Raw genomic sequence first — 22,128 nt, forward strand, 5'->3', positions numbered from 1 at the left:
TGTGGAATCAATTGGTGTTATTCCTGAACGTGTTGTTATGCACAAAATTATGTTTGGTAGGATGTACTGTGTTGTTGGCGTGTTCTATTTACTCGTTGTTTTGGTGGTTTTCTGTTTCCCAGACTATAGAAAGATTCATCTTCACGCCAGATGATCAAAAATTGGGCGTCAACCTAAATGTGGAGTTTAAAGTAGTTAAAGGTGCTCCCTGTCTACATTTTCAACCTCACTGGGAGAGGGACTGAGATATTGATTCTCTGTAGTTATACTTTCTCAAATTTCTCTCTGCAATATACTATATTGACTCTGCTTGCTTATAGTGATCCCATGTTAACAACCCTGTGTATCCAAAAACTTTGCATTTGGGTTTGAATGATCTGAAATCCATGAAATTTTATCAATCATGGTTGTTTGGACATGGAGTTAAATCCTCAACCAAAACCAAATCTATAAGAATTCCCAATTTGTCTACTTACTAAATGTAGATTCACATCGCAGCCTTGTTAATTTCAGGTTACAAACTCACCAATGAGGGCAGTAAACAACGGGCCCTGCTTAATCTCACGCAGGATCAGGTCCGTGGTCCTAATAGTCTGCAACTCTCACAACTAAAGTGTTCCCTAAGATGTTGTCTATTGTCTTGTTCATCTCTATAAGTAACTATCTTATATATGTGTTATTCCAGGGGGGGAGTTACATTTTTGAATTTAAACGTTTTGCTGATCGTGATGCATGCCAGGAAATTGTTGGTGAGTCACAATTACTGGTAGTCTTTCGCCATGTAAAATTCGCATACATCTTGAGGTTGTCTGGTAAAATGGTGATTGGCTAGATTCACTATCTCATGCTACAGCCATGTTTTACTGGTTACTTGGAAAAGAGAAAATATGGTTTTCTTTTTGGCTGACAGGCCTCCACAAACCTTTTAACAAATGCTTTTTGTTATGTTGGTGTGTTAACATGCTGTATAAAGTTTCTATGGCTATGAGGTTCGTCTTTTGGATATAGTTGGAATCTGTAATATATGTCACCATATATTTAGAAAATAAGATTTTCACATGTTTGATTAATAGTACTCCGTAATGAGTACTTATATAAAAACACGAGTATTTGGACAGCAGCTAATACTGTTGCATTTTAGAGTTTTTACTCTCAAAATATATAAACGTTACTATATCTTACAATGAGTATGATTTATCTACAGCTAGGGCCATTGCATTCTATGCCAATGAGCGACTTAGTAGCATAGAAGCAGAGCGCAGAATTGAGCAACTTAGTAGCATAGAAGTGGAGCGCAGAATTGAGCTACTGCAGGAAAATAGGTAAATCGTTCACTAATTCTAAAAATATCTCTTACCCGTCTATGATTTGAAAACGGAAATGAAAAAGCATTTGTTTAATATTAAATGAAAAGGCATATGACTAGTAGGTTTGTGAGATTAATGTAAAATCAAGAAGGTGAATATGATGCAAAATTCGAGTAGGGATAGTTAATAATTTAATATAAACTTGAGAGTCCAATACTCTTTCCTGAATAATCTGATAAATACTTGCTTCGTGGTTTGGAAATCCATTATATTTAAGTGACTGTCATATCATAGTTCTTATTTGCATTTTGCTAGATAAGATCGAATGATGGATCTCATCCACTTTCCTTTTTGGTTTGTCTCATCAAAGATGACTCATTACTAAAAATGAAAACACATTTATCTCTACTTTATTCTCTCTCTCTTACTTTACTCTCTCCACTTAACACATAAAATAAAGTTGCATAAATTCTCGTGCCATCCTAGGAAGGGGTCATCTTCCTTGGGACGGAGTGAGCAGTACATTTTTCTAACGCTCTTTCCCTTAGGTTGCTTTTTGTCCTAGGCTTTTTGTTCTTTCCCCTAGGTGACTTTTGTATCTGTTTATATTACCTACGTGTCTTTACATCTTTTTATATTCCTTAGGTGATTGCATATCTTTATATTATCTACGTGACTTTATATCTAGGTGACTTTATTATGTCTTAGTTTGATTCGAAAATCATTGAAAAATTTGCAATTTTTAAGTTTCAATTTATGCTTCATATTCATTGTAAATTTTAATTTTTAGTAAGGTTAACTAGGAATAGATATATAGAGAATTAGCTGTTACTATGTCCCGATTCGTGGGGCACGCCCCGTCGCCCCGCGCTCTTAACCACACTGGTCTCTTTTCCAAGCCTTCAACATTGCATTGTCTCCAGCCATTATATATTTTTTTCATTCGCAATATGTTGGTATTATGATGGTTTCTTTTGTCAATGGAAGATATAAAAACTATACCAATGTCTAAATCTTGAAGCAATATTTCTCTACGAAGAATCTACAAGTGAGATAGTTTAGAAAAGTGCATCTAATCGTTCTTCCTTTATTTACATAGTATCTTTATTATTCTAGCATGATCAAGCTTCAGCTTGAGCCTGAGCCTAAACTCCTCTCTTAGGGAGCTTTCAGTGTCTTTTTTTTTATTTCTTGTAGTTAATGTACTAAATAGTTGTAATTGGCAGAGAGTTACGGATACTGCACAAGCAATTTTGTATCTGGAGGTATACTGACAGATGAGGAATTTTGGGCATCAAGGAAGGTTAGCTATTGGAATGTTTTGTTCCAGCCAGACTATTTTGTACTCCCAACATTCCTAATATACTCTCCCGTCCCATTACAAGTGGCATGTACTTCACTTCGGGTTGCCCCATTATAAGTGGCCTGTCCGAAAAAGTAAGCATTTTACACACAAAAAGTTACTCAAATTTAGTGGACCCCACCACTTTACAACGTACACACAAAACAACATTTTATTAGGCTACAGGCCCAGATCAAATAGGTCACTTATAATGGGACGGATGGAGTATGTTACTAGTTTTTAAATACTCCCCCCGTTCCTTCATAGTTGAGTCATTTTTCCATTTCGGGAAGTTCCCTCATAGTTGAGTCATTTCCATTTATAGTAATTTTTTCCTCTCTCTTACTTTACTCTCTCTACTTTATTCATTTTTTACTTTATTCTCTCTACCTTTTTCTCTTTCTTACTTTTTTATCTATTTATTTAACACACTCAACATTCATTTCTTAAACTCCGTGCCGAAAAGTTCCGCCTCAACTATGAGGGAACGGAGGGAGTATTAAATTTGTGAACTGTTTGTTTTTTCCACTTGCACCATTTGATGAAAAGGTTATATGCATTATATATGTTTTTGGCAAATATGAGTTATATGTAATAGCTAGGTTTCATTCATGTTGTGCAGAAATTGCTAGACCAGAATGATAGCAGAAGGCCAAAGCAACAGCTAGCATTAAAAAATGAAACATGGAGTGTGATGCAGGTATAATAACTATCCTTGCAAAGCTTTAGTATGAAGTTACAAATGCGTGTATATGGTTAAGCATGCAACGCTATGCTTGTCTTGGTGTGTGCACTGACTCTTAGTTTGCTTTTCTCTCATTGTGTTCTAACACAGTTAAATTCTCTGTCATGTTGCTATTTTAATGATTTGGTTGTATAATTTGTATATAGGTAGATCTTTGTTTGGAATGACATCTGTTATAGTGGACAATTACCTCAGCTCTCAAAAGGCCACAAAAAGGCATAGTCAAGCCTTATCATATGCAGTTGCTTCTGGGATTTTATGATACTCCAGTCAGAACTAAATATGTATACAAGGGGAGAATCTATTATTAAGTACATATTCTTTGTACCTTGGGTTGGAAATCTTTATATAGCTCGATTCCATTGCATCCACTGAAACCTGCCCTGACTTATTATAAATTTTGAATGGTCACTATGGTTATTCATAATATTAACAATGGACCTCCTGTTCACATCTCTTTTGCTGTCTTTCAGTCAAACATAGCACATTTAACTTACCGGCGTTGCCGCCAGAAATCATTCATCAGGTATGTTGTCTTCTCCATTGCATTTGTTTCTTCCTGTTTGTGTGTTTCTTTTCTGGAAACCTGTAAGAGTCATGATAGCTTTCGAATTGTAACTTGTTTATCAAACTATTTTCCTTTGCTCGCGAGAACCATTAAATCTTAATAAACTAACTGGAAATGTACTCTGATAACACATTCCAAAAAACCAATTAACTTCTGAAATTATATTTCCCCTGAAACCCTCATTTGATTCTCTACATGCCTTGCACTATCATCAAGTGACATGCTCTTACCCATTGTCTTGCATATGATTTCACATATTTAATCAGTTAAGTAAATGCTCTCTAATTATTGCTAGTTCCCACTTCTCCAAAGCCCATTCGTTTCTCAAGACTTTTGTTTGTTATCTTTTTTTATTAACTATAAGTAACAGGTGAGTTGAAACTTTGGGAGAAGTATGAGAGACTAATCACCTATTTATAATTTTATACCCGGCTAGAATGTATGAAGTGAGAAATTCTCTCCATGTTTTAACTGCAATTCTTTGTTTGATGAATGCTTTTAGTATGTTTCATTCTCAAAAGTCAAAACTTGCTAAACCTAGAAATTGTTTAAATTTTTAACAGATATTTGCTGAAAAACCAGCAGTTTGCCAAGCATACTTGGAGTTTGTCCCTCGCAAGGTAGGTAGAATTCCAAAATATTCTATTTTAATTTTCAAGAAGCTTATGACTGCTCAGTGTCTCCTTAACTGTAAATCTGTAATCCACCGTCTCTTTTCTATTACGATCTCACATGATAATTGTGAATCTCAATAGTTAATGTCAAGAGTAAGATTCAGTGGGTTTCTCAAAGACCTTGTATTCATACTCAGTTTTCCTTCATACCTTCATGTCTCCTAATTTGATAATAATTTTATTCTGGAGCGTATGGCTTTCCTGCCAAGAATAATGAGTTCAGACATTATATCTTCAAATGTTTAATCATATGTCCAATAAATTATTTGTAATTGGAGGAGGCAGTTGCTGCCCTTTCACATCCTGATAATCCAGCCACTTCAGCAATATGCTCGTACAAAATGCTGTCACAATGACATCACTGGTAAAAGGATTCATTCTTGTATTCTCAGATGTCTAATAAGGAGTTCTGGAACAAATATTCAACAGCACAACATCTTCACAGTACAAGAGATATAGTAGCAGCTGCTGCAGTGGCTGCTGTAGATGAGGAACTTGATGTTTTCTTAAAGCGAGATGATTTACTGGAGAATGAAGCTCGGAGGAAAGTAAGTTCGTTTGAAGTCTGTATTTTCTCCGTCCGTTGGCATTTTTTTTGTTGATACTTGGAATGAGATTTTCTATTCATCTGACTGCACTTAATTATTTCACCAGATTAGGCGTGTTGATCCAACTGTGGACAGTGAAGATGATGAGGGTGATGATTACACACATCTCCCGGTAAATTTGATCTTTGCCCATATTTTGTAGGCAATTTGCTGGAATCTGGTTCTAGATAGGTTTTTATCTGTCTGCTCATACCTGTGTGTATATTTTTCTTCTGACACTAAGTCCAATAACAAATTTGGAACTAAATAAATTTGATAGAACCATTCTTTGTTTAACACAGTACTTACTGATTTTTTGTGTAGTTCTACTTTGTGTTTATGCTAGTTTTATTGACAGTATCTTACATAAGAATATTATAAGGTCTCAACTACTTGATATGTGCTTACTTTTATCTCATTTTATACATATGCTTAGTTGAAATTGTAGGATCATGGGTTAGTTCGCGATGAGACCAAGGATGATTTGGACTCTCAATATGAGCCATACCGAAGGTCTTTTTCCCAAGATTTGAATCAGCATTCTGCAGTTGTTCTTCAAGGAAGAGTTGTGGGTAAGTTCCACTGAAAGGTTAACTCTAGCCAATTTCATTTGGCTATCACTTTTTTTTCCTGCATGCATATCATCCAAAATCACATCTTACACAATGTGTTATCTAAGCCATAAGTACAGTTGAACAAATGTCTTGGTTTAAATTTTGAGATTCAAATATGTGATAGCTTTACTTTTCTTTCTGTGCCATTAACATGAGAACAGATGTCGAGCTGAGTGATGCAAGGTCTGTTGCTCAAGCCCTTACCAGGATAAAGCAGGGTAGGTGATATTTCAACTTCATTGGCCATTCATATGGATACAAAACACTTCTCATTTTCCTGACATTGTAAAGAGTCTGCTTATTAACATTGAGTGTATATTTTCAGATGAATTGTCTAATGATAAAATTAATACAAATTTCGAGAAAGAGCTATCCAACAGGATTTCTCAAAGTGCAGAAATTGAAGATCTTCAGGGGCCTCGAGATCCTGCTGTCACACCCCTCAATATCAAGGTTTGGTTGCATTAGTCCCCAAGAGCAATAAATTTTGACTGTTTTAATTTTTTCAATAGGATCCGAGGGACTACTTTGATTCTCAGCAAGCTACTGCACTAAAGCATTGGATGGTACAGGTTCAGCTACAAAACCCTTGATATCCAGTGCGAGTGCCCAGAAAGCTTATGACTCATTAAGGAATATCATATTTGATATTAATGAGGTGGGGTTAATTGAACCGATAATGAATCAGGAGGTCGCCCTAAAGGTATATAACCTCCATGTGTGCCTTTGCATCCCTGACTTTCTTGTAATAAGTTAGAGTATGAGACGATTTGCATTGTCAATGATCGACACAGAAAAATTAACTAAGTTTCACTAATAACAGGTCCTCAGTGGGTTCACCCAGAGTATCTCTAGCACCAAGTTCCATCTTGGAAACAGTCCCAACGACAGTATCCTGGATATGTTACCAGAAGTTACTAAAGAAGAACTCTTGCATGTAGGTTATGCCCTATAGTTGCCCTTTTTCTAGTCAAAACTCAGAAACATTATCCAAATTTTAATATCCATAATAGTGTGAAATAAAGTATATCCTATTTTGCAGCACTGGACTTCAGTGCAGGAACTCTTGAAACACTTCTGGTCATCATACCCTCTTACAACAAAGTACCCTAATAATAAGGTAAGATGGTTTCATTTTCTGGGACATCACCCAATTTATGGCTATTTGGTTATTTAAAGGTATTCCTTGTTCCAATTGTTTATTCCACCAATGTTGGTATGTTTCCACTTGCCAGTTCTCTAAAGAAACTTTGTGTATGTTGTAATATTGAATTTTTTTTTTCCGCAAGAACTGAAATATTTGATACACGTTATTAAGTTCTAAACACTTACAATTCTCAGGAAAAGAAAATTTCATGATTAATTGTCAATCATCATTATCCCTTTTAGAAGTATTATCTCTTAGAATCATACTATACACATTACTGCTGCACCAGTGTATCGCTCCGCGCATCCATGCGAAGTGAATTAGCATATTTACAGCATCTTATCGAACTTTAGCTCCCAATATGAAGGTTTGGTAAAAATTCATGAATATTGTAGCTAATCCATTGTTTCCAAAGTATTTGGGGTTTACAATGTAATGTAGCTGCACTTCTAACCCTTACTGTTTTGCTCCACAACAATTGAAATGCTATTCTATAGAGCTGGGCATAGGGCTTGCTGTTTGTGATTTTAGTAGTTAATGCCAGATAACTGAAATTTCTGTTTTTAACAATTAGTCCCATTCTTCATGAAATGGAAATTGAATATAATTATGTTTGATTAGGAAGTTAGCTTAGTTGATATGGAAGGGCACAATAATACTTTGAAGTTAACTAAAACTGCATCCTAATTGGTTATCCATCATCAGGTCACCAGATTGAAAGATGCAATGTCCCAAGTATATCCCAATTTGCAGGTAATTTACCTATTGAGGAATGTTCAGTTATGGGTCTGTCCTGGATAACTCTCTTACACTGTTCCATCATGCTTTAGGAGATGAAGGAATCTGTACAGTTTGATTTCAGGCATCAGGTTTCCCTTCTTGTTCATCCAATGCTTCAGGTTAGCACTAGAATCATTGCATCTGCACGTTTCGAAATTTAATATCCCCTCGCTACAAGTTAAGTGGAGAGAACCTTGTCGTAGGCTCTGGATGCGGCGTTTGCACACTACGATGCAGATGTACAGAGGAGATATGGAGAAAAATGCAATGGGTAGTGTGATACAACCCCTATTTAGTGGCCATTGTTTGGCAATATGTTGACTGTCTTTTTGTTGAAAATAATGTCAATTCTTTTTTTTCTTTTTTTTTTTTCCCGTATTGCTAAGGTTGCTGAATGCATCGTATATATCTTGAAAAAACAAACACTAATACTTGATCGTTGTATTGGTCTTTTTTGAGGAAAAGTACATTTGTTCATGAAATGGTTTTATCAGTAAAAATGTAGGTTGAGGAAAGATTAACGTTTCATTCATAATCCAAGTGTAAGTTTTAAATTAAACAGTAATGATTTAGATTATGTTTCAAATTGTGTCATTAATAGTAATTTTCATAAAGACATAGTAACTCCCGTTGTAAACTGCGTGTTGAAGTAAATAGTGCATTTGAAACAGAAATTTGAGACAATAGATCTCATCTTAAAGAAAATGTGTGTATATTGAGTGTGCAACTGCAATGAGAATGACAAGTCTAGATCGTATGCAATCCAAAAGATGAACATAAGAGAAAAATTCCCAAGAAATCAAATACGTACAGCTTGTAGTAGTACTCCACTATCGCATTAGTAATATTGTTGATCCAAAAAGGAAAAACCTACAATGGCGGCGGAGCAGGAGTAAAAGCCAAGAAAGGACGGCCACAGACGGCGGAGGGCTGGCAGACATTAATGGCGTCCTTGAGTTTGTGAAATCCATGCTCGAATACTCCGAATCCGAACAGCACACCGATGACGATTACCACCAACACCACGCACATGCACAAACGGCAAATTCTGGACCCGCAGCACATCTTTCTCGATTCTGATTGAATATCGAATTTATAGCTATCTATATATATAAGAAATGAGACATGGGATGTGAGTGATTGAGCGATGGAGAGAGGTGTATTGGGCTGGGCTTAGTGTGGTTTTGTGGTATTTGTATATATGTGAGAGAGAGGGAATATCGCTATCACGTTGTTGAATTCAGTTACTCATAGCTTTTTTTCTGTTATTAATCGCGTCTAGGATATTAGTGACGTTTCATTTCCTGGTGTACACTTTATTTTCATTTTTAATTTAGGCATTTAACTATCCTCCCTTGGCCCCAAATAATATTTAACCCCACTTAACTTCTTATGCTATATCTAAATTCTAATTCTTATGTTATGAAATGTGTTTTTACATTTCTTAAATCCTTATCTGAATCAAACTAAGACAATTAATTAAAGTAAAGAGATTTGGAGTCCATACAAGGGGTCATTCGGCCTGTGATCAGAAGTTATTCTAAAGTGTAATTAGTAATTACTCCATTATTTCACGATTATGTATCTCATCTCCAATATTTGGTACTACTAGATTCTTAGAGCATCCACAATGGCAGATTTCCCGACGGACGTCCGTTTGGCGTGCCGGATGTCCGCTCGGGACGTCCGCCTTTAGGCGACGGAGGGGCGGACGGATGAGCGATGCGGACACAGAGTTCCATGGCATTTCGGGGACGTCCATCGTGACGTTTGCCATTGCGGTGTCCCGACGGACGTCCCGATTTTTGAATTTTTTTAATAAAAAAAAACTCTATATATACGACTCGTTGCAAACTTAATATATACTATTATCGTTGAAAATGTACCTTTTTAATTTAAATATACAACTTTTTAAAAAAACTCTATATACGATTTTTTTTAAAAACTCTATATATACAGCGAGACCCTCGTTCGGCTAGCGGCAAACTATAGAAATTCAAGGCATAACATGTACTTTTTTTGAATCGTTTTTTGGTTTGGGATGGATTTTTTTTTGTGAACCATGTACTTTTTTTAGTTTAAATATGTATGCTTTTTATAAAAAATAAAACCGTTGCATTTTCTCCGTATTCGTGTTAAAATTTTAATTTCATAACGTAAATTGCATATTTGTGAATTTGTGAATTTTTTATTGCAGGAAGTCCGCAGGAAAAGTTCTTGGGGATGTCCATTATTGTGCAATGAGATGTCCTTATAACGTGGCAGTGCACTGGTGGGAAGTCCATTGGGACAAATGGATGCTCTTTAGAATGGGGAGTAAAATTTATTGATTTTACAATTTGTGATGAGTTGCATAACGAAAACGATTTCATCATCCATAACGAAAACTCACCTGGCTCTCTTCTCGCAAATTCCTGTCCTCGGTCGGAAACTCATGTCGATTCCCATTAAAATTCCCATTTCATCCCTCTTTCACCGCTCCGCCTCTCCGTTCTTCGACCCCTCAAAAACCCCTACACCTCCTTACAGATTCTTCTTCTCCAACAACATCACGTTCCAAAGAATTTCCACAAAGCAACCTGCTCTCCCTTCCCCTCCTTCTGCTTCCTCCTCCCTCGACGAGCTGCCGCCCAAGCTTCAAGAAATCGTCAAACTATTTCAGGCAGTTCAAGAACCCAAAGCCAAATACGAACAGCTGCTGTTCTATGGTAGAAATCTCAATCCCCTCAATTCGAATTACAAAACGAGCGACAACAAGGTCCAAGGTTGCGTGTCGCAGGTTTGGGTCAGAGCGTATATGGATGAGGATAAAAATGTGATCTTTGAAGCGGATTCGGATTCGATGCTGACGAAAGGGCTGGCCGCTTTGCTCGTTCAGGGCCTTTCAGGTCGGCCCGTGGAGGAGATTGTTAGGGTTCCGCCCGATTTCGCGATGCTTCTGGGGTTGCAGCAGAGTTTAACTCCTTCGCGGAATAATGGCTTCTTGAATATGCTGAAATTGATGCAGAAGAAGGCCTTGCAATTGTATGTTGAAGCCGAGAGAGGTGCAAGCCCTAGTTCTGATATCTCAGGAATTGGGGATTCCGCAAATGCTGATAGTGATTTGAATGAGGATTTGAAGGAGGAATTGGGGCGTACAACTGTATTATTGGGCAGTAGGGGTAGGAGGATTGAGGGGATTTTGCAGAAGGAATTGCTGCCAACTGCATTGAGTGTTGAGGATATATCTTATCAGCACGCGGGCCATTCGGGGGTGGCCGGTAGTGATGGAGAGACGCATTTCAACGTGGAGGTGATTTCTGAGGGATTTGAAGGGAAGAGTTTGGTTAAAAGGCATAGAATGATTTACAGCATGCTGCAAGATGAGTTGCAGAGTGGACTACATGCCTTGTCTATTGTCGCCAAGACTCCATCCGAAGCTCAGGCTCAGGCTCAGCAATGATGATAAGGCCTACATTTTGATATACATTTCTAGTTATAATTATTGCACTAATTAATCGAATACTCATATTTTCTATCCCTTTTCACTTATCTATCATCAATAGTTTTGTCATTTGTCTCTGTTGATTGATACTAGTATTTATGTTAGCTTCATGATATTCGAGTTTTGCATTTGTTTATTAAGGAAACATAAGGTACTAAGCGAATAAGCGTTATAGTCATAGATATGCTCCAGAACCACAACGGTCCTCATTCATGCCTTGGCGTGGAACATAATTTCATGAGCAAAGTGTCTTTTTTGTATGTAAACACAAAATGTCATTGCTTTCATGTTGCTCTACATGTGATGGTGAAGATGTTCCCAAAGGTAGCATATAGTCTATCCCTTGCTATCCAGTTCAAGGACAAATGGTTCCTTGTAGTCATATCAAGATATTGTAATTCCTACTATAGATAGCCATTTAAAATAACGTGTAAAAGGATTAGAAAAATTTGCATTTGGTGTTTGTTTGCATAGGTTAAACTTAAAATGTTATATGGCAGCCCCTTAATCAAGAGCATTACTTCTGGCCGGAACACCAGCACCTTAATCGAATGCTCATTGTCTACTTCTGGCCAGAACACCAGCTCCTAAATTGAATATAATCATTGTCTATACCTTTTCGGTCGGTCGGACTCACTCACTAACTCAAAGTGGGAAATGGCAATGAACCTCATGCTGCTAACCTGTTTACAGCCTTCATCTGTATTCGATGTGTTATTTTTGGGGCTGTCATTTGTGTAGGTTAGATCCATGCCATACTACATAATTTTGTCTAATTATACTTCGATAGGTTATGTTTCAGCTCTTTGCACATCATAGGTATTTATATGTTCTAGCTTAAAAAATTTCTGTTGCAGTTATCATGTTTTTTATTTCTTGGGTTCTTGGCCATTCACACTGATCTGTTTAGCCTTAGCAACACTTATTTATTACTACCTCCGTCCACGAAAATTTGTCCCATTTTTCCATTTCCGTCCGTCCACGAAAATTTGTCCCATTTTACTTTTACCATTTTTGGTAATGGATCCCATATTCCACTAACTCATTCCTACTCACATTTTATTATAAAACTAATATATAAAAGTAGGACCCACAATCCACTAACTTTTTCAACTTACTTTCCATTACATTTCTTAAAACCCGTACCCGGTCAAACCGGGACGAATTTCGTGGACGGAGGTAGTACTTACTATGTGAGCATCAAAGGAAAAGCAGGTGACTGGGGCGATGGTTTTAAGAGTGCATACTTTCAACTCACTCTTCATAGTCTGCACCCCAAGAACTGGTACCCTATCCCCCTAATATTCTGCCGGCCATGGGGGAAATTGCTGGAGAACTAGCCGTGCCATCTGAAACATTCAGATTTTGCCAATTGTGTGAAGAAGAAAGGAAGGGGAATGTGCATGTTTGTCTCTATCCTCCACAGAGGCTATGAAGAATGTGACCGATGAAAGCTTTGAGAGCTGCAAGATTCAGGTCTTCTGCATCACGGTGGAGGATTTGGACACAAGGAACTCAAGGCTGAGGCGATAAGTCATGGGATCCCCAACCAGAGCAGCAGCAGCAGGACGAAATGAAGGAGAAGGTGCTCCGTTGATGGCAGAGGGGAAGCAAGTTGTCATGAACAAGCAACAAGTCGAGAAGTTCCTCTATACCACTCTGAAGCTGAACTCGACGATACTCCAGTACTCGAGGATGGCAGCGGTCGTGTGAGTCTCCGGTCTCCCTCCACCGCTGCTGAACCACCCTACATATTTTTACATGTTGTATATGTAACTCTTGGTTGAGAATGCACCTAGGCTTTTGATAGTGCGAGGATCTCTTGGTTGAGGATGTGCCTAGTGTTGTGACTTTGTTTACATAGTTTTTTCTACTTACACAGACTCATTTTTCTTTCTTGATGAGCCCGTGATTTATTTTTATTTTTATTTTTTATTTCAATATCCCACTAGAAATGTTTGCAGACGCATATAGTTTTAGGCTTTTAGCAGCAACACCACAAAATTAACTTCAGGAAGAATTTCAATATCTGTTGTGAAATTTGTGTGTTTATGATTGATTGTGTGGTGTGTTTATTTTGATTATATGTGTGTGCAATGTTTGTATTTTGTGTAGTGTGTAAATCCAGATTCTTGTTTTTTGTTCACCCACTCTCCATTGTAATTTGTTAGAAAAAGTTAATGATGAATTTCAGTTTTATTCAATCTGAGATGCGAGTAAATATGCACACGAATATCTTCCAAAATCAAGATTTATACGAGAAATACCAGAATGGCGATAAGAAAATTGTCAAAATGTTTGTGTTGGATTCATCTCTTCCATCGAAATTTTTTAATTTCTAGTTGAATTGAGATGGAAGAAATCGAATTGAGAAGAAGCATATAAAACTAAACAAAGCTGCTCCTGCAATGTGAAAAGCCCATAAGCGTCTAGATTGAATTGAACCATAATCCTTGAAAAGCTTAGAAATTCTATTATCCAATTGAGAATTAGATCTGAAACAAAAGAGTTATTAGCCTCCGAAGCCGTAGAGCGTGCGGCCCTGCCTCTTGAGCGCATAGACGACGTCCATGGCGGTGACGGTCTTGCGGCGGGCGTGCTCGGTGTAGGTGACGGCGTCACGGATGACGTTTTCCAAAAATATCTTAAGCACGCCGCGGGTCTCCTCGTAGATGAGACCGCTTATGCGCTTGACGCCGCCACGCCGGGCCAGGCGCCGGATCGCCGGCTTGGTGATGCCCTGGATGTTGTCGCGCAACACCTTCCTGTGCCGCTTCGCTCCGCCTTTCCCCAACCCTTTGCCGCCCTTTCCTCTTCCTGACATTTTCACTCAGATGGACTTTAATCGACTCTTCACTCGTGTGTTTGAATGCATCTTGTGAAGGAGTATTTATGCGTTTCGGATTTAGATGCCGATCCGGGTCTTTTTGTTAAGTGTTGTTATGTCCGTTGATTGATACATCATCCACGGCTATGAGCATCTTCATTTTCAATGCGCTTTCACCTACGCGCTGGATTTCAGTTTCATTTCCAAATTCAAATTTCCCAAAATTTGACTGCTCAGAAGGAATATAAATGAAATGTAGTAACACCTTCAAATATGGAAAACTGGGAAAATAATTATATACTCCTATACACTAAATCAAAGCTTCTACATTGTATTGCTTAATTGCATCCGATATTTGTATTTAAGGAATCTACATAAATGGAGTAACCACTTAAATTTTCTTTTCTTAAAAACTCAATATTAATAAAGATAGTAAACACTAATTAATATCCCAATGGACTCTAATTGAATCCGAATTCAATTTAATTAAATTGTATAAGTGCATAGGGAGACCTCGTCCAAATTTGAGTGAGTGGGACCTAGTGCATTAGTCCTTGCGGATATGATATTCTTACTTGTTTATTGAATACACTAGCACGTTCACTTATGGGTATAACTTATCTATAGGGGTACGTGAGTAACTTTTTTCTCCATCTCTCTCTTATCTTACCAAAATCTCATCTCACGAATTGCCGAGCAGATAGGGGTGCTTGGATTTTGAGCACATTGTGATGCTTGAAAATGTTTGCATTAAGACGGTCATCCTATCGTTGATCAATGAATCGAGCACATTTTAGTGCTATGAACTTCTAGTGTTGCTCTCGAAGAGTATTTGAAGTTTTCAAAAAGTCAAATACCGAGAACCCCCGTGCCGCAAAGAGTTTACTGCAGACACTATCTACGTTTTTAAAAATATCCTCATTCATGATGCCCCAACTAAAATGAAAGTACATAAATGAAAGTAGCGCCTATTCAATCTGGCAATGAACTTGCATTCTGGGAGTAAGCACGCTTGCAATTATGAATTAGTTAGATGACATCCTTGAGAGGCTCAGCTGAATACATATCCCTAAAAATTCCAAGCCAAAAAGCGCAGCATACATGACCAAAACAAAATGGTTAGGTAGCTATCTAAAAGTGGTGATCATCACTCAGTCATCCAGGCATAAAGAAAATGGCAGAATGCCAATGAAAACAAAGGCCGATCATGCAAAAAATCCCAAAAACTCTCCTTCTGGTCCCTACATCTCCGGAACACAAAAATCCCCACACCAGAATGATTAGCACTATACAGCCAATCATGCACATCCCACAATATCTGCACAAACACATTCCCCACCACAATCGTCTCATTCCCCCTAAACCTCCAGTGCAGATTCGGCACCCTAATCGACTCCACCCCGTCCACGCTTATCCACATCTCCGGATCGTACGGCCCCGCCAGCGCCGACTCGATCATGATGCTATGCTCCCTCCTCTCCTGCCCCAGCGTCGTCTTGGTGCAGAAGCACTTCTTCGCGAACACGATCTCCTTCTTGTGCACCAGCCGCGCCTCCTCCCTCATCCTCGCCCGCGCCCTCTTCAGGGCCTCGCTCTTGAGGTCGCCCAGGAGGAGGACCACCTCCTCCTGGGACACCATTGCCACGTAGTACCCGGAGGCGGGCTCCGGGCTGGCGGCGAACAAGGCGTTGCGGAGGTCCCAGAAGACGTCGACGCGGGTGTCGGCGACCTGGAAGGATTTGAGGCCCTTCTTGCCCCAGAACTGCCAGGTCTTGAGGTCGATCTTGCAGGTGTAGTGGCGGTCGTCGTCGTCCTCCACCGTCATGTAGAGGGTGTGGCTGATCACGGTCTTCGCCCATGTCACCGTGGTGCTGTGCAGTGCGTCGGCGAGCTTTGTTGTGTAGATGCATGTCACGAAATTGTGGGCGGGGTCGCTGTCGGGTGTTGATGTCGCCTCCTCCTCGTCTCTTCTTGATGTTGAAGACATTCTCATGGATTTGCATTTCGCCAATTAATGCTTCTCTCCCAATACAAAATTACATATCCAAAGGAAATATAGATTATATTTTTAAGCATCGAGAAAGGGGAAATTAAGCCAATAATTGTTTTGCACATTGATTGATTACCTTTGGCAGAAGATGAATATTGTTGTTCAATTGGAGCGACGGAGGCTTGAGGATAATATTTGACAGCAGGAAATATATTAACAAAATGGAAGTTATTTCTGCCATCTGAGGAGGGCTAACAAAGACGCCCAATTAATAATATCAAAACCACCTAAATGAATTACGAGTAAAACATATGTCCACTTTCGTAGATTTCAAATTGTTATTCACTAGAATAATACAAGTATCTCTTTTATCCCGATGATTCCGCTGTCTCGTTGAAACCTACGATTATTTCTTTTGCTTTTTAATTCGAATAATGTTTATTTTTTCCTTTAGGTTTATGGAGTACTGGAGTATTATTTTTAGGAAATATTTGGATAGTAGAGTATTCTTTACAAGAGATTACTATAATTCATACTCTAACAGCTTCTTCAAAATGAAAGAAAACTAAAATGATTTTTTTTTTAAAGAAGTAAAACTGAAGCTAACATGTTGCTTTTCGTTTTCTTTATGTTGTCTCTTGATCAAATTCTCGGTGGCTTTTTCTTTAATCGATCTTTAAATGAACAAAAAATTAAAGATCATGCCATGCTTATTTGAATCTGAGACACTTTGCCTCATACATTAATCACTCATCACTTAGGCTAAGCAACACATGCACACTCTTTGTAGGTGATTGATGACTATCAGTGGCGAAACCATGAATTTATTGTTGGCCTTAAATTACCGCGAAAAAGAAAAGAAGTAACTAGAGACTAGAGATACATACGGTGGCTACCATATTAAAAGTAGTGTTGACATCAAAAGAATCGATATAGTTGAATGATATATTTATACATTTATCCTTAGATTGCAAATATCATATTCTATTTAATTATCATAAGTTTAACTTTTTTACATAAATTTACTATAAACTCTGGGAAACAACAAAGTAACTAGGTAGAGAATGAATATGAAAACAACAAAATTATTTAAGGATCTTAAATTTATTTTTTTATAAAAATTTACGGCAAATTACGGAAACAACAAAAGTAAGCAAACAGAGAATATATACAGAAACAAAAAAATATACTCCTATGATATATTTTCTTTTATATTTTAAAGATTGCAAAGATAGTTATTTAATGATTTGAAATTATTTTTGTGCATAAATTTATGGTAAAATTATAAATAAATAAATGAAAAACAACAAACCTAATAATAAATAACGGAAGAAGATAGAAATAAATGAAAAAAATGGACGTTGGTCTAAGGCACACTATTGCACAAGGAACAGTTGTGCTACTATAATTACCATGCCCCCGCCCTAAAATGGCTTTGTCACTATTTTTTCTTCAAACAATGTCGATTAGAGCTCTTATTTAAAATAGAGAATGATATTGCACTCAAATTAGACGAATGTTACATCGGTTTTTATTTGTTGGAAAAGATTGAAGTCAGGACTAGGTTGCGAAATTTGTAGTACCCAAAATAATTGATTGTGTTATGAAAATTTGCATGGAACACAAAATTTAATCATAGTATATTGGTTTAATAACCCGATTAAATGTAGTAGATATGGAGGCCACGACTCTACTGGTAAATGAATTATACCAATATTGGACAAAATTGAGTGAAACGACACCCGTCAACGTCGTCACGCTGCCATCCTTGTAAATTGTAATCATTCTGATCCAATATTGCGATTTGCGAACCATCAAATTCTTTTTCCCATCTCTTTTAGGTCCTTTCAACATTTCTGCTCTGCCCACCGGATCCGATTGCACTACATTCTCCACCCAATTCAGCTTCACCTCTCTTCTCCTCCACGGTATGCTCTTATTTCTGTTGTTCAATTGCACAATATAATTCGGATTTTTCTCGGAGGCCTGATTATTAGATCCGTTGGCGATATCTGAGATTTCATATGGTTCACTTTATTTGGAAAAAGATTCACTGGATCTGGGGTCGGATTGCCATCGATTTGACTCCAAAATTTGTTTCGACTTTCTGTAGTTGATGGAAAAGGGGATTTTTTTTATTTTTTTTTTAATTGTAGAGCTTTAGATTGTTGGTCGAGGTGGTGTATCAGCTATCGAGGAATTGGAATTTGTAGATTAATCTTTGATGATTATGTTTTAATTTCTAAATTTGTAGGTTGACTTTATGAGTTCAGAGGCTTGTTATGAGCCATTACCTTGTTAACAAAGAAATACAAGTGCTAGAGTTTACAATCTGATTATTGAAATGCATATTAGTATTTTATGATTTGGGAGATTTTATATCAATTGGTTCTAGCTTTTGTGCTCATTTATGTGTTCTCCCTTTGAATTGCCATCTGTGATCTTGAAATAACATGGAGATTTTATGTATTCTTCCTTTGAATTGCTCTTGAACTCATAGGAGTGTAGATTGAATTTTTTTTACTCTCATATTCTGACGTAGTTCTCTGGTGTTATTATGCAGGCAGTTATACGAATTTCAAATATAAGATTTTAATAGTTCATTTTTGTCCAAGCACCACAAGTGGAGAATGAGCCAAAGGTTCTCCATAATTTTCCTTTTATGATGATGTACTCTGTTTCTTATAAACCAATCGCTTAAATTTTTTTTTTTTGGTCAGGTATGGAGCGTAATAATGTGCATGAAATACCATGTTGAAGTGCTTAGAAGGGATCAGGCATTTGTGTGCTTCTGTGCTTCAGTGTTGTGAAATCGATAGGCAATCGAGGGGCCTAGAGGATCCTGAAATTCTTGCGCGAGAGACAGTGTGTATGCTTTTGGACCCCTAATCCATTGTGGATATCATTGCCATCTAACTTTAACTTTTAAACAAGAATTTGATTCTATTATAACTTATCATGAACTTTGTTTCGGAACTATATTTATAGCCACAGTTGGAAAGTTTTGGCGCCTTGTTATTTGTCTTGTAAAATTGTTCATGGCTACATTCTATTAGTTGTATAACTTATCTTGTCACTTTAATTATGCGAATAAATTTTTCAAACGAAGGATATAATAATTACTCTGTATGATTTTTCCTTGATCTAATTAGATTGTCATTTTGGCTCCAAGCTAATGGCTATAGTTTTGTTCTGTCATGAGGATGAAAAAATATCTCCACTTCATGATTGTTCCTTTTATGCAGTTAGTGTAAGTGAAATTGAAGCACTTTATGAGCTTTTCAAGAAGATCAGCAGTGCTGTGATTGATGACGGGCTGATCAACAAGGTTTGATTTACAAGTCTAAAGATGATCTGTATCATAGATGTATCCTTTTGCAGATCACCATCCATAATTCCTTCAATATCGTTTGCAGGAAGAATTTCAACTCGCATTGTTCAAGACGAACAAAAAGGAGAGTTTGTTTGCAGATCGGGTACTCCAATTTCGAACCTACATACTTTCTAGCAAGTTTTCTAGTATAAGGCATTATGGCCTGTTTATCCTTTTCTCAAGCTCGGACAGAATTTCTAATTTCTTGTCATTTCATCTAACTTTATAAGCAGGTTTTTGACTTGTTTGACACTAAACATAATGGAATTCTTGGCTTTGAGGAGTTTGCTCGTGCGCTATCCGTATTCCATCCTAATGCTCCTATTGATGACAAGATTGAATGTATGAAGATTGTACTATTTGGTTCCTTACCTGAGAATTGTTTTCGGATTTCAAGCACCTTTCTTGCTTTATGTAGCATTATAACATCTCTATCTTCTTGACTGCAGTTTCTTTTCAATTGTATGATCTCAAACAACAAGGTTTTATTGAGAGGCAAGAGGTAATAGTTACAATCTGATATTTATTCTGTTTCTGAGAAATAAACTTTGTTCTACTTGAATTCCACTTGTAATTAGATTTGTTTTGTAAACATTTGAACTGCTTTTATCTTTGTACAGCGTATGGAAGCATCAGCTGTTCCCCATTTGCTTATAGTTATACGTGTGATTGTTTGCAGTAATGTCACTATAATGTGCATATTATAATACACACATCTTTTCCAACCCATACACTTATTTTTTCTATCACGATAACTTAATTTTGCCTCAATATATGGTTCCCTGTTAGAAGCTACCTGTTGAAGTATCTGGAACTTTGCCTTATGAGCACATTGGAAATTCTTAACAATATCATCAGTGCTACTGCCAAAATCTGACGGGTGTGGCCTCCTCAAGAGAACTTTCTTTCTTTTGATTCTATTGATCTCTTTATTACTCTAGAAGTGGAATAATCTCCTTCAAAGGCCCCGGGATGGTTTTTAATTGCTTTTGCTTAATACCATAAATGTTAGAAGAGCAGATGCTATGTGTTATGAACTTTTCTAGGTTGCCTGATTACCCATATTTCATGTTATACATTGTTGTGATGAGTAAGGCTGTCTTATTTGATATGTATATGGGTGGTTTGATGGATGTACTAGATAAGAATGATAGGATAGAGTATGATTGGTTTATATGGATTAGTTAGTTTTATGTTTGGATTGATTGATTTTGGTGCAGTATAAATTGAATGACTATGACTAAACGGCCAAAATTAGAATAATTTAGGATTTGTTTTATAATCATGCAAAAATGCATAAATTGAGGACATGTACTTAATCATTTTTTGAAGGAAATTTCGGACTTTATATTATAGATTGGTTGATGATTAAACAATCAATCTAATGTTGGGGGTGATAAAGTAATCATCCAAATGAGTGACTAATGCAAGCCTGTAATCTATCACGAGTCTAATCATGCAAACTAATCATCTGATTTAGTTGGATTATTTTATCATTCATGCCTTATCACTCAAACCCAAAAACGCCTCCACGTACTCCCAATTTCTTTAAATGTTGAATGTCTAGTATGGTTGATATTTTTCCCTACCAATTTGTAGGTAAAACAAATGGTGGTTGCCACTCTTGCTGAATCTGGTATGAACTTGTCAGATGAAGTTATTGAGAGCATTATTGACAAGGTAATGTGAAATCTATTCTTATAATATAGTAGATCTTATTTTTTTTTAATTCTTTTATTCGTGTTCTATTATTTGCAAGTATATCGAGATATTTGTGACTGAAATTACTTGTGGCAATGATTTTGAATGCATGATAGTTGTCTTTACTAAAAACTTGTAATCTCAGGGTTAGCTTGTTGTACTTAGTATTACGATTCTATATGACTACTTAACAAATGTCACCTGAAGATTCTTATAGATAAAAGGAAGTACTATCGTTATATGACATATCTCCCATTTTCTTTGGCAGACATTTGAGGAAGCTGATACAAAGCATGATGGTAAAATTGATAAAGAGGAGTGGAGAAGTTTAGTCTTGCGGCATCCATCTCTTTTGAAAAATATGACGCTTCAGTATCTCAAGTATGTACCCACTTCAGTGATTCTTTGTATGCGGTTACTGGCCTACTTGATATGATCAAACCATTACAGCAGTGGGTGTGATAATTGGATGAATTAATGCAACTGTTGTTATGTTTAGGGTTCTTTACCATAGTTGTGTAGAGAATTAAATAGTAATTCACGCTAAAGAAAAGGTATTGTTTTTCGCTCTCTTTATTAAAGAAGCAAAACCAGTATCTTCATTTGCAAAATTATGTTCAAGAAAGGGGATCCTTTTCATCTTAGAATCTGAATTCCGCTTGTTCTTGAGAAAATTGTGAACCAGATCTGTTGTATACTATTTGTATAAGATTTTATTTGACGTTGTAATTTTGTTGATTTCACCTAGAAAGTTGAATATCCTCATTATTGGTTTCTTCTTGAACAGGGATATTACCACCACATTCCCAAGCTTTGTTTTTCATTCAAGAGTTGAGGATACCTGAAGTTGGAAGAAAACCCTGCTGTTCATGTTTAGTTTTGGCTTGTTACTTCATATCTTGTCTGTTTTCAGGAAGACTTTGTGGATTGGATTGAGTTGTGATGTTTTTGTTTTGGAGATGAATAAGAGCAGTAACTGGTTGGATGTA

The 22,128-nt window shown here is 37.0% G+C and overlaps 4 protein-coding genes and 1 pseudogene across 5 annotated transcripts; 3 read left to right on the forward strand and 2 right to left on the reverse strand.

The window, feature by feature from the left end:
• Positions 1-61: 61 nt before the first annotated feature.
• Positions 62-8,039, forward strand: LOC125195159 (annotated as a pseudogene).
• A 2,051-nt stretch (positions 8,040-10,090) lies between these two features.
• Positions 10,091-11,317, forward strand: LOC125192420 (sufE-like protein 1, chloroplastic/mitochondrial). Its single transcript, XM_048089988.1, has one exon. It carries the CDS (start codon positions 10,109-10,111, stop codon positions 11,204-11,206), a length of 1,098 nt encoding a protein of 365 aa, XP_047945945.1. The 5' UTR covers positions 10,091-10,108; the 3' UTR covers positions 11,207-11,317.
• Positions 11,318-13,534: 2,217 nt separating this feature from the next.
• On the reverse strand, positions 13,535-14,097 carry LOC125192194 (histone H4). The gene has a single exon (XM_048089711.1). The coding sequence runs from the start codon at positions 14,070-14,072 to the stop codon at positions 13,761-13,763; it is 312 nt and encodes a 103-aa protein (XP_047945668.1). The 5' UTR covers positions 14,073-14,097; the 3' UTR covers positions 13,535-13,760.
• A 999-nt stretch (positions 14,098-15,096) lies between these two features.
• On the reverse strand, positions 15,097-16,328 carry LOC125192192. Of its 2 annotated transcripts, none has more exons than XM_048089707.1 (2): positions 16,202-16,328; positions 15,097-16,092 (listed from the first exon to the last, which is right to left on the reverse strand). In XM_048089707.1, the coding sequence occupies exon 2, from the start codon at positions 16,066-16,068 to the stop codon at positions 15,223-15,225; it is 846 nt and encodes a 281-aa protein (XP_047945664.1). In that variant the 5' UTR covers positions 16,069-16,092; positions 16,202-16,328; the 3' UTR covers positions 15,097-15,222. The 2 variants fall into 2 exon arrangements, with proteins under 2 accessions (XP_047945664.1, XP_047945665.1); XM_048089708.1 differs by having other exon boundaries at positions 15,097-16,097; positions 16,202-16,260.
• Positions 16,329-17,837: 1,509 nt separating this feature from the next.
• On the forward strand, positions 17,838-22,128 carry LOC125192193 (calcineurin B-like protein 3). The gene is made up of 10 exons (XM_048089709.1): positions 17,838-17,993; positions 18,629-18,706; positions 18,786-18,934; positions 19,311-19,393; positions 19,482-19,541; positions 19,672-19,780; positions 19,888-19,940; positions 21,038-21,118; positions 21,408-21,520; positions 21,927-22,128. Exons 3-10 carry the CDS (start codon positions 18,817-18,819, stop codon positions 21,982-21,984), a joined length of 675 nt encoding a protein of 224 aa, XP_047945666.1. The 5' UTR covers positions 17,838-17,993; positions 18,629-18,706; positions 18,786-18,816; the 3' UTR covers positions 21,985-22,128.

The sequence above is a fragment of the Salvia hispanica genome, chromosome 6, assembly GCF_023119035.1.
Source record: "Salvia hispanica cultivar TCC Black 2014 chromosome 6, UniMelb_Shisp_WGS_1.0, whole genome shotgun sequence".
Classification (NCBI taxonomy): Eukaryota; Viridiplantae; Streptophyta; class Magnoliopsida; order Lamiales; family Lamiaceae; genus Salvia; species Salvia hispanica.